This window comes from Camelus ferus, chromosome 2, assembly GCF_009834535.1.
Source record: "Camelus ferus isolate YT-003-E chromosome 2, BCGSAC_Cfer_1.0, whole genome shotgun sequence".
NCBI classification, from domain to species: Eukaryota; Metazoa; Chordata; class Mammalia; order Artiodactyla; family Camelidae; genus Camelus; species Camelus ferus.
The window spans coordinates 77,679,475-77,693,856 of record NC_045697.1 but is presented as its reverse complement, the minus strand read 5'-3'; the positions used below and the strand labels follow the sequence as shown (position 1 = coordinate 77,693,856).

Genomic DNA, 14,382 nt, shown 5'->3' with positions numbered 1-14,382 from the left:
TCAATTTAAAAATGGAATCCTTTTAAAGCAAATGTTGGACTTACCTTGCAAGTTATAGCAAAATGTTTGCTGGATTCTCTCACACTTGATTCCTCTCCCACTTCCCTCCCTTCTTTCACTTATTTAATCTCTTCACTTTACAAATATTTATTGATGACTCACAAGCCCAGGTAATCTGCTAACATCCCTACCGCTCATCAGGCCACACCCACCTTCCAGCCCGCCCAACCCTGCCAAGTCTTTTGACTGAGGTTTTACCTTCAAATTCAGACTTGTACTGCAGAAATCTCTAGAATTGAAGAGATGAGAAAAGGCCATACATGGAATGTTTGGGAGCATCAATTTATAAATTAACTTATAAATTAATTTGCTAAATATATAAATATTTGTACATATATGTATAATTGTATTGATTTTTAAAGCTCTTTATTTAACTTATTATACCACCCTCATTTACAGAGATGTTTCTCCCAGTCCCCCTTTTCTCTGGTTCTGGGCACCTGATTTTAAATGAAAATATCCTCTCTTTGGACGCCCAGGGAGGTGGGGAGCTGGGAAGAGAGAAAGAGAATGTTCTTCCTACTCCTAATGGCCACCTAATTTTTAAAGCATAAGTCCCTTACTATTATTACACTTCAACTTTACAATTACATGGACAGATTAGATGGTCAGATGTCGCCATGTCTCATATTTCATTTTTCGTAACTTGTGGAGTGGAGGGACGTTCAGAATAAGAAAATACTTTTCCCTTGGAAAAAAGAAAGAGGGATGTATATGGAAGCTGAGGTTAAAACGTCACTGTGAGACTGGGGGCTCAGCAGGGGTCAACATTACATTGACCCCTCTCCTCAAACACGATTCTGTTGCATCTACCACCCTTATAATAAAGCGAAATTTCTCGTGCAAACAAATAGTTTCTGCATTGGAGCAGTTGGTCCTGTTCTCCTATTTGCTAACTTCCATTCCCTCTTTGTCTCAGTTCATTAACTCCACACCTTCCCGTACCCAAACCCTCCACCTAACCTCCACCGCTCTTGTGGCTACTAGTCAATCTGGACTGTCCACCCGCCTCCGCCTCCGTCTCCGCCTCCGCAGCTCCAGCTGGCACGTGACTGGGGAGCTCTGCGGGCTGGCAGGCCCCAGGTTGACTTAAGTCAAAGCCGAATCCCTGAGGTAAGTGACCCGGAGGGTACGGCTGGGGCGAGGAGGTAGGAAGTGCGTTCCTTTCACGTGGGATTTCAATGCAAATTTGCCTGGACTTCCTGCGAGAGCGCTGTCAGGTTTTACTATTTATCGTCTACTTGCCAAGCTCTCAGGTCCACGCGCTTTGGGGCTGCACTCTGTACGCCGAAACTTCATTCAAAGGCCAGGCTGGACGGCCCATGAGGTCGGGATTGAGGGGTGCAGATGATCTCGAGGCCACTTCCTCCCTTTCCGCGCCCTTCCTCCACTCCCCCAGTCACCTTCGCGTAAACAAAACGGCCCCCAGGGCTAGGGAGGTCTCGGTTTCTCTTGCTCTTCCTCGCAAAGGGTTAATTTGTCAGATCGCACGAGGGGGAGGAGATTTCCCTGTAGACAAGTAAAAGGGTGATGGACAAACGTGCGGGCACTAAGACCGCAAGGCATTCATTTCCTCCTACGGTGGATGCGGACGCCGGGAGGAGGAGAGTCCCAGAGCGAGGAGCCGGGCGCGGAGGCACAGGCAATGCTCAACCCTCAATGTAGCTAAGAGAGGCTGGGAGAGACCGATTGCCGGAGACCAAGCAGCGAGGGGAAGACCTAGGGGGGTGGGTGGGGGAATCATACAGGAGAGCACTTGAAATCAAGCGCTTTACAGATAATTTTATTTTGTGTAGAGTACACGTAGCGATTCCGAAGATCAGCCCCAATGAACATGTCAGTGTTGACTTTACAAGAATATGAATTCGAAAAGCAGTTCAACGAGAGTGAAGCCATCCAATGGATGCAGGAAAACTGGTAGGTGATGCTTTCGCGTGATACTATTCCTGGGATCCCTGAGCGTCTTCCTAGTGTGCCTTAATGTCGGTACTCCCTTTCTGGGGAGTGAATGGAGCGAGGAATCGCGGGCAGCAGCGAGCGGGTCTCCCGGGTTCAGGAGACACTGAGGCTGCATGAAGCGCGTGGGTCTGTGGGTGCCCCTGTGTGAACCGTGGCTACACATGCATCTTTAATATAGATTATATAACATAGAACATATATGTGTACATAGAGTAGATGTCGCGCGGCAGGGAAGGCGGGAGAGATGTCACAGCCCCTACCTGTGCTACTCCTGGTTTCCCTCTAGATTTGGCTTTTCTTGCTTGGCCTCCTGCAAGCAGAGTGAGGAAGGCAGTGGAGGGAGGACCCGGCCTCCTTCTCCCTTTAACCCTCTCCCGTCCGCCGTCCTCGGCTCTCTGGTCCTCGCCCTCTTCCCATCCCTCGTGTCCTTCCTTTCTCCTTGCAGCTCTCCTACTTCACTGCCCTCCTCTTTTCTGCTCCCCAGCCGGATTCCTCCTTTCCTGGACCTCTTTCCCCACGCGGATCTCTTTCCGGTTTCATAAAGAGACAGGGGCGGGGGGTGGGGGAGGAGGGGACAACGAAAACAGTAATAAAAATGAATGAACCCGAGCGAGTGGAGCCACGCCATTATTAAGTTTGTTTCACGGAAACGCCTTTTGGCCACACTCCTTTCTAATTTAGTGGGAAGCTGCTGACTGGAGTTGATACACTGATTAAAAACCCCTCGGTTCGCAGAGTCCTTGGGGGCTCCTCCCCAAACTTCTAATCCAGGAACGCATCTTTCTTGTTTACCGTGTTCCCTCCGCCAGTCCTTTTGAAAATCCCAATGTGGGAAGCGATCCTGTGTCACCTTGCAATATTTAACAGGGGAGGGTGTGTGTGGTCATCTCGCTTGTTTCTTGTAGACAGAGCTGCTGTGGCAGACATTCTCCTCCTCCCCTTAACCCTGGGTCTGGCGATTGGTAAAGAGCAAACCCCACGCACCCCCCGAGCTGGATGGGAGGGTCGAGCCGAGAGGGCTCCGGGGCGCTGGGGGATCCTGCCCGCCGCGTGCACGAGCGCGTGCTCTGGCGCCCTCACGACCTGCCTTCCTCCTCCCACCTCATCAATGGGAAACCCGAGACGCCGGCACGCCGGGGGCTGGGGCGGGTGGGTGCAATAGGAGGGGGTTGCTGCGGGCAGGAGTGGGGGAATAGGGGTTCAACTTCTTTTTCTCCGGCCCCCAGGAGTCGCGACTGGTCTCGGGAGGTTCGGCTACCTCTCCCCCCTCCTCCCTCCCGGCCGGTCCGCCCTGGACCAGCTGGTCATTTGCGGCCGCAGCCGGGCGGAGCCCGCCCCCTGCGCCGTGCGCGCCGGCTGGGCCCGGCCTGTTGGTGGGGGAGCGCAGCCGGCCCCGCTCGGTCACACTCGCTGCGGCTTGGCTGGGGGCTTCTGAGGGCGCGGGGGCCGGAGTGTGGCGGAGGGTCGGAGCCGGAAGCCAGGAGGGGAACGCGATCCGCTCGGAAGACTAGGAAGTGCGGCAGCAGACGGAGACAGGGCTGGGGTCCCTCCCGGGCCGCCGAGGCCGAAAGGGCCAAGGGTGGGTTCGGAAGATGATTGTGCACTGGGAAGCTCGATCCCGTAGGAGTTTAGACATTGAAAGGCCTTGGCGTTCCGGGGAAGCCTAGCCCCCTCGGGCTCCGCCGCTTGGGGACCTTCTCCAGATGCACTTCCTCCTCCCGCTTAGGGGGTGGCGCTGAAGGCGGGGTGGGGGCGGTGGCCAGCCGAGGGCCCGGGTCTTCTCTGCAGCTGTTTGTCCTATTTCCTTGCCGCGCAGCTCGGGCCCATCTTCCTAACCCCGGTGGCCTAGTGTGCTCTGTGTTCTCTGACGTCTACCGTGTCTCCAACTTGCTGCATCCTTGTCGAACCTGCCTCTCTAGAGCCGGCTTCCCCTCCCGCGGGCTGCCCGCGTTCACTGTCTGCCAGCCCTCTCTTGCACCATTGCGTTTGGTACTGCCTCTTAATCACTTGTTGCCTTTTCTCTGAGGCTGCTTTCTGTGCCTCCTCCACTTCCAGGTACCGTTTTCCCGCCTCTTTTCCCCATTCACTCAGCAAGTACACACTGAATCAGACAGGGCCTAGCCCTCTGGGGACTGAAAATGGGGAAAATGCGCCAATTTATCTTTGCCTATTGGGCTCTACCACTGTTTCCTCCTGGCTCTTTATCTGAACCTTATGTCTGGCAATATCTTTCCTGGCTTTTATTCATATACATGAATATTTACCTATATGTCTGTACCTCTTACCAGACCACCATCTCTCAGGGTATGGTTCTTGTCTCATTCCACTATTGATTATGTAGAGCATCTTGAAGGATGCTTTGTACATGGCAGATGCTGGGGAAAATGCTTATCTAGTGAGCTACAGTGACAATGGGTGCCCATTTTATTGCCAGCCCTACCTGTTAATACCTGAAGCTTAACTTACTTGGCTTCCTTCTGCATTTTGAATGCTATGTCATAGTCACATACTAGAGTTTCCCCTTCCCGGCCTTTTCTCTTTTGTTTGTTCTTCGTGGCTTACCTACTACAGCACAAAACCCTGCTGTTACCCTTTCCTTGCAGGTCTTCTGGACCCTGATTGTCTTGCTTTCTTCTTTTACTCCAGAGTGTATGCATTTCTCCCAATATCCTTGGGGCCCAGTTTTATAAACCTCCTCCCCAAAACCCCTGATAATACAAAGTCTTGAGCCCGGTGTATAAGAAAATGAAGATTTCCTTTTCATTTCCCTTGTTAACAGGAGAAGGGGCTCCATACCAAGGCTTATACCCTCTTGGGGTCAGGGGAAGTTTAGGAAATACAGGGTCTTGCCTTTCCCAGACTCATTAACTTAAAATGGCTTGAAATAGCTTCTGGAGGAAAAACACAATGTTGGGAAGCTTCTCTGTTTTTTGACAAATCATTTTCAGTTGTTCTTAAAAATCTATATACATAGCCTCAAATGAAACTCCATTTAGAGAATTATAACTCATGTCTCAAAAATGAGCTACACCCACTGTCTTTTGAAGAATTGTAAGGAAGGCTAGGAGTGCTGTTTTGTCAGTATGCTGTCTGCACTACTTTTTGAGTATCATTTAAGAGGACCTTTATTAAACTTACCCTATAATCCATGTTCATTACCTTATTACATATTAATGTAAAGGGGCCCCCTTTTTGGAGTGATGTTTGTATAAACTCTATAAAGGGTTCAAACTTGAGGCAAGTTTATCAAGTTTATTGCTGTCTAAAGAGTAATTAACCCTGTATTCATTTGTTACAGACACGAGATAAATACCGCAGACCTTTTTACTTTTCTAGCAAATAGTTTCATATATAACAAATCAGCAAAGCTACAGAAATGCCAAGTAATAAATATTGTGCCTTGGAGGATCCTCCTGAGCCACATCTTGAAACTACATGTCAAATTAAAAATATCCTGAGTAATACTGTCTGGTATATGAGAGTGTGTTGCATGAGGCAGAGGAAAATGCCTGCTTTTAGCTCAATAGCATTTTTGAGTTCTGATTTTACACTGAAAAGCCCTTGTGATTTTACAGCGTTGAAAAGAGAGGCATTTTGTTCTTTTATAGACATCTGGCCTTTACCTGTTATTTTCACTAAGAGCTGACTTATAAGGGCTGCTAGCAAGGGAGCAAAATCGCCTAGTGATTGGTAAGGTGACATAAAATTCATTGAGTGAGAAGGGCAGCTGGGCTCTGCGTTCTCTCTCAGCAGCCTGCCGGCTCTGTGCTAGCAGTGCTGTATGCTAGCTGCTCCAATTGTAATTGTCTGGCCAATGGTGATTATCTTCTGATGTCGGCTGACACGGTGTTCACCAATGAGAAAACAGGAGGCCTGTGAGGTGATGTCATCACAGGGCTTGCCTAGAACCTCAGGAAACCCTCCCCCGCTCCCCTCTGGCCTCTTCCATGTCCAGTCTTTGAGTGTTTTGTATGTTTTTCTGACTCCCCCCCCCCCCCAGGCTGTGGTGATGGTTATAAGGGTTTTATTGTTTTTATATTTTTGTTCTGTATTTTGGGTCTATAAGATAGTGTAGGCATTTTCAGAATTAAATACTGTCTGGCTCAGGAAATGTTTCATCCACAGATTGTTTTTATGAAGGACAAAATTTAAAAGAAACAGTATTTAAAAGGGATTGTACATCTTTATGTTCTTTCTTATATGTGAGGTTTAGAAAGTAACATGTACAATTTCAGTAATAAAGAATATAAAAGTATTATAAGCCTGTGTTAGTTTTTTTACTCAAAATATAGCATCATAATGTCTATCAAACTTCAGAATGCAGGCTGTTGTTTTTCTTGTAGGGACAGTGGCTTTGCATTGATCTCTGAAATCCTCCCTGTGACCTGTTGTATACTTTTATTAGAAAAATAGTGCAGTCTGTGGTCATGGAACAGAAAAGGCCAAAGTCTCCTTTAATCAGCGACACTACAGCAAATGCAGATTTCGTCAGCCGTCTAGGAAACTACTGTGTCCACACTGTGCTCAGTATGTTGCTTGCCACTTATTTTAGAGAATCACAGTTCATATTAGCCTTAGGACTGAAAATCCTGAGTGTGAGGAACTTAACGTTTCATTCAATAAACCTTAGAAACTGCTGAGATGTTGGCCTGTTACGTACTAGGTTAAGAGTGAGAACACTGAGAAAATGTATACAGAAGAAAACTGATCTATGTTATGATCGTAGAAAATAATGAAATGTGTGGGAACTTTAACCTGAACTTTTATGTAGCTTTTAAAAAATGATGTGTATTCATGCAGCCTTTAGTTTTTAGGATTTCCAGGGAGAATGCGAGATTATTTTATGATTATACATCTCGATATTTGCATTTGTAATAGACAGTATGCATATGATGGTAAAATGTTTACATAGGCCTTTTGTTAAATTGGAAGTTGAATTTTGTGGTCTAGAAAAGACTCCTTGTTGCTTTTGATGTTAGATGATAATAATTCTGTCAGAATTACTTTGGAATTTAACTCCAAAGTCAACCCACTCCAGATCTAAGAGTTACTCTGCATACTTCCTTGAAAGAAGAATCTTTTGGTTTAGACAGTAGAAAAGCTGTGAGAGGGATGGAGACTTAGAAATACTTAGGAGGGCATAGAATAACCATCTAGTCGGTCTTTAGCAAATGAAGTACAGTGAAGGACTATTCAGGCAAATCAAGAATTCATCTTTGCTCCAGTGATCTGGGTATTTCAGTTCTAGTATTTTTCTGAGATGAGTTATCCAAAAATTGTTGCAATGATTCACTGAATTTTTCATTTCTGGACACAGGTGAACTGCGCTGTCCTTTGTTAATAGAAATCAGACAACAGTCCACAAAATTTGCCTTAGCTTTCTTCCTTTATTCTTTGTTTTCTAGTCCTTGGCTTCAAATCCATCTTCTCCATTTACTTTCCATTTATGTTTGTTAGAAGAGCACAGGCATTTACCTAGGAAAGTTTGCCTAGAAAAATTAACCTATACTACATTATTTCTATTGATAATCCAAAGAAATTGGAATAAAAATATAACATGGCTTTATTGAAAGGTTAAAGTCTTGTAACTTCATTCCTTTATCTGTATTCTGATCATGTGTGTATCCAGGCAAGTACAGATGTGTACTGTTGGCATAGTTACTCAGAACTTTAAAAAAAAAAAAGCATCCTTAATTAGATTTAACTTGACAATAATTTCATTTTAGAGGTAGATTAATCCTGTTTAAAAAAAAAAAAAAACGATTGCCCTGGAGTCAAAAATGAATTTGTAATTTGAAGTTCATTGAGCAAAAACCATCCTAAAGTACAGATCCTTGTAAGACATCTCAGTTCAAGCTTATGATTTTATCATGATTCATTTCTGTACTGAGCACTTACGATTTTTAGTTTAAAGATTCTTTTTTTTTTTCCTTTTTTTAAAAAATTGAAGTATAATCAGTTTGCACTGTTGTGAGTTTCAAGGTTATCTTAGCATATTGGAATGACAAGTATTTTTAGGAACCCTTTTGTTTGGTCAGTCACCCTCTATGAACTTCTAAAAATTTAACTTTAAGCCTATCTGCACAAAGCAATGTACAGGTGAAAAAGATTTACACTTATCTTTGCTGAGATAAATAGACATGCTGATTAGAAGTAATTTTGCTGGATACTCATATAGTTTTCTAATACTTTTATTCTACTTCCTTCAGGATTTCATATTTTAGGTTTTTTCTTTCTAAAGCTTTTTTTGTGTCCCTGATTGTAATATAATGAGAACATCTAGTATACTGTATTATAGAGAGGGGGACCCCTACTGTTTTTAATCAAGTTCGTAATCGCATATTTTAAGTGAAATAAGTATAACTTAATTTTCTTAAAGATAAATTTCAGATATTTTAGCTCAACCCTTAATTTTATTGATACTCATCCTTGGACTTGTTTTTTTGCTTGTCTTATTTGTTTTGTTTTGTTTTTTAATGATCCTTTGAATTCTGAGGCTGAATTTTTGAATTGACTATTTGTTAACACTTAATGGGCGGTATACAAGATCATTCTTTGAAGACTGGAAAAAAAATCAATGAAATGTATGTTTATCGTTTATCTTTGTTAGGAGAGTACAGGCATTCACTTAGAAAAGTATATGTTTATATATATACACACACACATATATATACATAAACATGGTAAAGTGACTTTTTTAATAAATGAAAACTGATACCACATTAAAGATCATTTTTTGTGTATTTCCTGCTGTTCAAGAAGCATCTTGCTGTACCAAATGTACTTTTCTAAAATTCTGTGCAAAGTAGGCCCTAACTGAATGAACTGTTTCATCAATTTTTTTAAAACTAGTTCAGTAATAAGATTTTAGTGTCTTAAAACTGCAAAATTTGAACATTTAGTACTTGGATTTACCCCCAATTATTAGTAATTTTTTGAAAATCTTCAATGTGGGTAATAATAAGTGAAACCCTCAAGTTTTCCTATCTTTAGGCCAAGCTGCCCAGCTGCCCAGCTGCCCAGCTCCTTTTATTTATAAAGGTAGCATTAATACCATGTAAAAGTTTTTAAGACACTATGCCCACTCCCACTGGGGTAATTCACTTTTTCAGGTGAAGTGAGTTTAGTGGAATTGAGTCCTTTGAAGTTGAGAATTTCATGATCTTGTTTTGGGAGGCTCAATGTAGGGAAAAAGGGCCTGATGAAAAGGTTTGCTCCTGAAACTTTTTAATGTGTGAGTGTTCTCTTGAAGTCTGTGGGTGCCTTAAGCATTTAAAAGCTGGTCTAGCAGTGGGTATCATTACAATCAGAGGGCAGGAAGCTCAATAACAAGGTACTCTAAACATCAGTGTCTGTAGTTTCCTCTCAGTTTTATGACTTTTTGGCACGGATTTAATTTAAAGATCTTAGAAGGGAGGGTAGATTTTCTTCATTCTGGAGTAATGATAGTAATTGTTGATACATAGTTGTTTACTGGTCGCAGGCATTCTTTTAAAATGTTTTATATATGTTAATGGTTAAATCCTCCCAACCTTCCTTTGATGTATACAAAACAGGAAATGAGGCGCAGTGTGGTTAAACAAGTTGGCATTTGTATGTAGGGACAAAAAAAAAGACATGGGCCCCAGGCTAAAGCTTAGTCACCCAGGCCCAAATCATCCCCCATTTGTGTAAGAATAAATATTCAGTCAGTAAAATAATGCACTTGGACACTGGGCAGCACTGTAAATGTGTAAGGTACCTGTGGTTTTAGTCTAGAATCTTACAGTGTCTTTTATCTTTCATTAAGCGTATCCTGAACGCTTCCGGCAGGAATAACGACAAAAGCACCTATTACTGTTACACTAAGCCTTGTGCTACGAAGAGATAAACACACTGGTCATTAGGATTAGTGTTTTCTGAATATTACTTGTTCAAAGTCTATCAATACTTTTATAATTATAAAAAGCCATGTCATCTTTACTAATGCTTCTATCATAAGAGATTTCAGTTTTTCTTAAACAAACTGTGACACACAGATTTGGAACATTTCTTATAAAGCATACTTTCTGTCTGTTTCTCCATGTCATGACCTTTGACCACTGAGCTTGGGTCTAGACCCTGGGAGCTTGTGTTTCTACCTAGTGCTGCCTGCAACCTAGCTTTCCTTCAGGCAGGTTTCAGTAGCTACTGGTAAATAGCCACCTGCTATTGATAGAAAAACAACAACAATAACAAACAAACAAATATATATGTATATGTGGGTTGGGGTTGTCTCTGTTTATAAAGATCATCTCCTATAATGTGAAGAATTTAAAGAGAACCTTTGTTGTTTTGTTTATTAGTTTTAAATCCTTCTCCTGATTTTAAAGTAAATATTTATTATTATAGAAAAAAGAAATGAAAACATTAAAAAAAAAATAAAGATGCAGGAAAGAAAACACCTTTAATTCTTATTCAGAGGCCACATTTCCTTCAGCCTTATTTCCAAGATTTTTATATACTTTATTTACTTATTTATTTATTAGTATTCAGTGCATATCAACAAGGGATTGAGTTCCGTATGCTGTGCCAGGGACTGCCCTGGGCACTTCCATTCACCTACTATCGCATAACAACTTTTTATGTTGCTTTCTTCCCTCTTTGCATTATAAATGCTTTTCATGTCACTAAGACATCTCCCTAAGTATAGTTTTTAGTGGCTACTTAGTATTGTTTTGTCTAGACTTACTTTATGTCACTATTCCCTTACATGTTAAGTTGAACATGTTAAGTTTCTAATTTGCATTAGAAATAGTCCTCTGACCATTGTTGGAGGAGGCCATCAAGAGGTCGTGACCGCCCCCCCCACCCAGTTGACCTGAGAGTAGGATGCAGGCAATCAAGTCTCCTCACCATCTTCCTGCCCTTGAAATGTACCTTCTGCCCACTGTTCCTACAGTCAGAGCCGTTTCAAGGACACAGCCTTGAAAGAGTAGATGTGTTGTTGAGACCATCTGGACGGTATACGTGACCTGTTAAGGCCACTATATCCTGTGGGTGGATGTGGAAATCTACTGGTCTTGCAGCCGCCAAGACAAGCCTCATAAGTAAGTCCCCTTGCTCATTATACCTGCCACCTACCAACCTGGAGAGGCTGCCTCTTCAGCCTCCACCTGCGTTCCCGTGTAAGGGGGCCAGTTTCACATTTTACCCAGGAACTCCTGGGGTTACGAACCAACAGCTCTGTGCCCAGGCCTGGAGTTGGCATTTCACTGGGCGGCTTGCAACACTCTTCATGATGGGAACGCAGGTAAAGCATGCTGTGCTATTAGAGGTGTTCTATAGCTAGCCTGTAACTAGTAATATTAAGTCATAAATCTACTGACCCACTGGGCTCCAATCAACTGTAGAATGTTTTCCCTTTAAGACCTAGTGTTGCAGTTCTTTAGAATTTGTTGTTTTAACATTAGCAATTTTGACTTGGAGAATGACCCGAATGGTCTAGAAAATGAAGCAACTTTTTTTTTTTTTTAATTTTGCTGAAGTCAAATCTGAGAAGCATTCATTTGTCAGAACAGTGGGGGTTTTTTTGTTTTTTGTTTTTTTCCTTTTATTGTCTGGTAGGTAGGAAATCTATGAAGAGGTATGCCCTTGTGAAAAATGACCCCACAAAGGAGTGCAAGACTAAGTACTGACTATGAGAGTAAGTGAAGATTAAGAGATCAAGAAACATTGTGAGGTTATAAGAAAAAAAAAAGGTGTTTGTATGGAATTTTCTAGAGTAAAGGAGTGTTCGTCAAACTTTTTTGCTGACATCCTCCTGAAAGAAATTTTTAAAACTATGTACTGCCTCACATGTTTAATATTTTTCAATTATAAGTTGAAATAAATTAATTTTTAATATAGAATAAATAAGATGAGGATTGGCTTGTCATAATAAATACTTCATGACATGATAAGATAGATTTATCTGCTTAATTGAGTAATGCACAACGAATCTGTAATAAATGACATAACATTTTTATCCATGATTTTATTCATTGGTAGCTCCAGAAAACAGTCCACATTCCACACTGATAGATACATTTAAAAGACTCAGTTGCCCTAATCCTATATTGTTTCTGGTTGTTCTGAATTCAGAACATCTCAACATTCAGAATTGTAGGGTCTAATCAGCAGGAAAAGAAAATGAAGATTATCATTCTGCCTCACATCATTGTTTTTACTCTGTTTCAGGGGCTGGAAGGAGAGACCTGGGTGGGCTATCAAGTGTTTTAAACTGTGTTTTCTTGACTGTGGAGAAGGTTACCACTGTGTATGTGTGGTTTGTGTGCGTTATGGTCCCTAGGACTAGTCTCCTAACTGGGTGAAGCTGTTCTTTATTCTTTACTTAGTCATCCCTTGTCAGACCCTGGGAACTTCCTTAAGAAGCTCCTTTTAGTCCATTCCACTTGGGATGGCTCTGATTATTTGAAGACTGTTCTACATATTAAAGTGAAAGCTGTGGTCCTGCGCTGGCCCTAGGTCTGGCTCCAGCTGTATTTATTCTCACTTCTGCACAACTGTCTTGTATGCACCTGAAAATGACTATTCTATCCTCTCTAGGCTTTGTTTTTTAGAATAGCATCTACAGCCCACTGGTAATCCTCATGGACACTTCTGAAAAATAAAAAAATTAGGACTCCTACGCTTTTGAACAATTAAGTATTACCTACTAAAAAACTACTAAGAAATGTATTAAAGCTTACTAAAATTTGGCACTTACACATTAAAATGAGCAAGTCTATATTAGAAAGTATGGTGAGGGAGGGGGGAATTCTAATTTAATATTCTGCTAAGAAGTCTGCCACATGGTGCTTTGAAACATTACAAAGCTTTTATTGTACATGACATTCTGGAAATTTTAAGGACTCTGTTAACACTGAACCACCAGGGTTGTCTTGAGTTGTAGCTGATTTTCAGTTACTGTTCCTGCATTCATTTCTGCAGAAATACTTTTTTTGAACTTATTTTTTGTGATTGCTGATGTTGTTTGATTGTACCGCTTTGGCTGGTACTTGGTTCTTCTCCAGTTCTCTGTAATTACTGAGTTTGTTTTCTACAGACAAGAGGGTAGTTTGGGGTAAGAACTTTGAGAAGCACAGGCTATGTCCTTGATCCTTAACCAGGTATTTAGGGCAGACACACCTGGAGAGTTGATTTTCCTTAGAATGCAAGTGCACAGGCTTCATCGCAGAGATTCAGAATTAGCAGGTCCATGGAGAGGCCCAGGGGCTGGGAAAGATTTTCCCAGGTAATTCTTGCCTAAGCGGAAGCGCTGCTCTGGCTGAGGCTGATTCCATCCCACATTCTTAGAGTCCGTCTTCTCAGACCGTCGATTTCACAAACTGAACACCTCTTCCTCTTCCAGCCTGCTCCACCTCCTTTGTCATCTACATGGGACAGGGACATCACTCTGCTCAGCACCTTCTCTCCCTCCTCACCTCTAATTCACAACCAAGGCTTGTGTGATCCAGCCTTCAATTCTGCTTCTCCTGGTTCATGTCGGTCGCCACTGGACTTCCTTCAGGCCCCCCTCACTACCTCTTGTCTCCTCACTCACTTGTCAGCATTATCTAAGTCACAGATCCCACTATGTCACTCCCATGGTAAAAACTTCCCATGGTTTTCCATTGTCTATAGTACAAATCCAAATTTTTTTTTTTTAAGAAAAAAATTTTGTAGGGGAGGAGAGTTAGGTTTCTTTTTTTCTTTATTTTTAATAGAAGTACTGGGGATTGAATTTAGGACCTTGTGCATGCTAAGCACATACTCTACCATTGAGCTGTACCCTCCCCAATCATTCTTTTGATTGCTTTGAAAGACCATTCAAAATCTGGCTCCAGATTATCTTCCCAGTATTACCTATTGAAGTAACCCTCATCTCAGGCCTGTCTATTCAAATACAAATTCCAAATCCTTTCTCTTCTCCACCCACCAAAACCTGTTTCTCCTTTCTTTGTGGTTTGCTAGCACTTGGCTCATAGATGGATAAGTATTTTCTCTTCTGTCTTTGAAATCAGTGCCTATCCCAGAATTTGGCATACAGTTGCACTCAGTGTGTGTTGACTAGATGAATGCAGTTATGCATGAATACAGAAGGCTGTCAAATAAATGTATCTGATTTATTATCCAGTACCTCTTTATATTGTCCTTAAGTGAATTATGGGAGACTGTCTAGTGTCTTATTGAAACAATAATAAAATACTTCTTTTTTTCATCTAATTTTATTTTTAAGAGGAAAGATATTAATTTAGCATGACTGATTTTTAGTGAACTCATGTTAATTGTTGTATATGTTAATTATTACTCCTTTTCTAGGCACTCAAATCAACTACTCCAATCAGAAAGAAGTCAAAAGCT

The 14,382-nt window shown here is 42.0% G+C and overlaps 1 protein-coding gene across 4 annotated transcripts in view; it reads left to right on the top strand.

Moving 5' to 3' along the window:
* Positions 1-1,076: 1,076 nt before the first annotated feature.
* The window catches only part of ELOVL6 (ELOVL fatty acid elongase 6), a 123,494-nt gene continuing 110,188 nt past the window's right edge, over positions 1,077-14,382 (top strand). Inside the window, exons 1-2 of one of the 4 annotated variants that reach the window (XM_014554067.2) lie at positions 1,077-1,173; positions 1,857-1,977. In XM_014554067.2, the coding sequence (XP_014409553.1) occupies positions 1,889-1,977 (89 nt within the window). In that variant the 5' untranslated portion in view covers positions 1,077-1,173; positions 1,857-1,888. The other 3 variants (XM_032461850.1, XM_032461842.1, XM_006173037.2) reach the window with 3 other exon arrangements.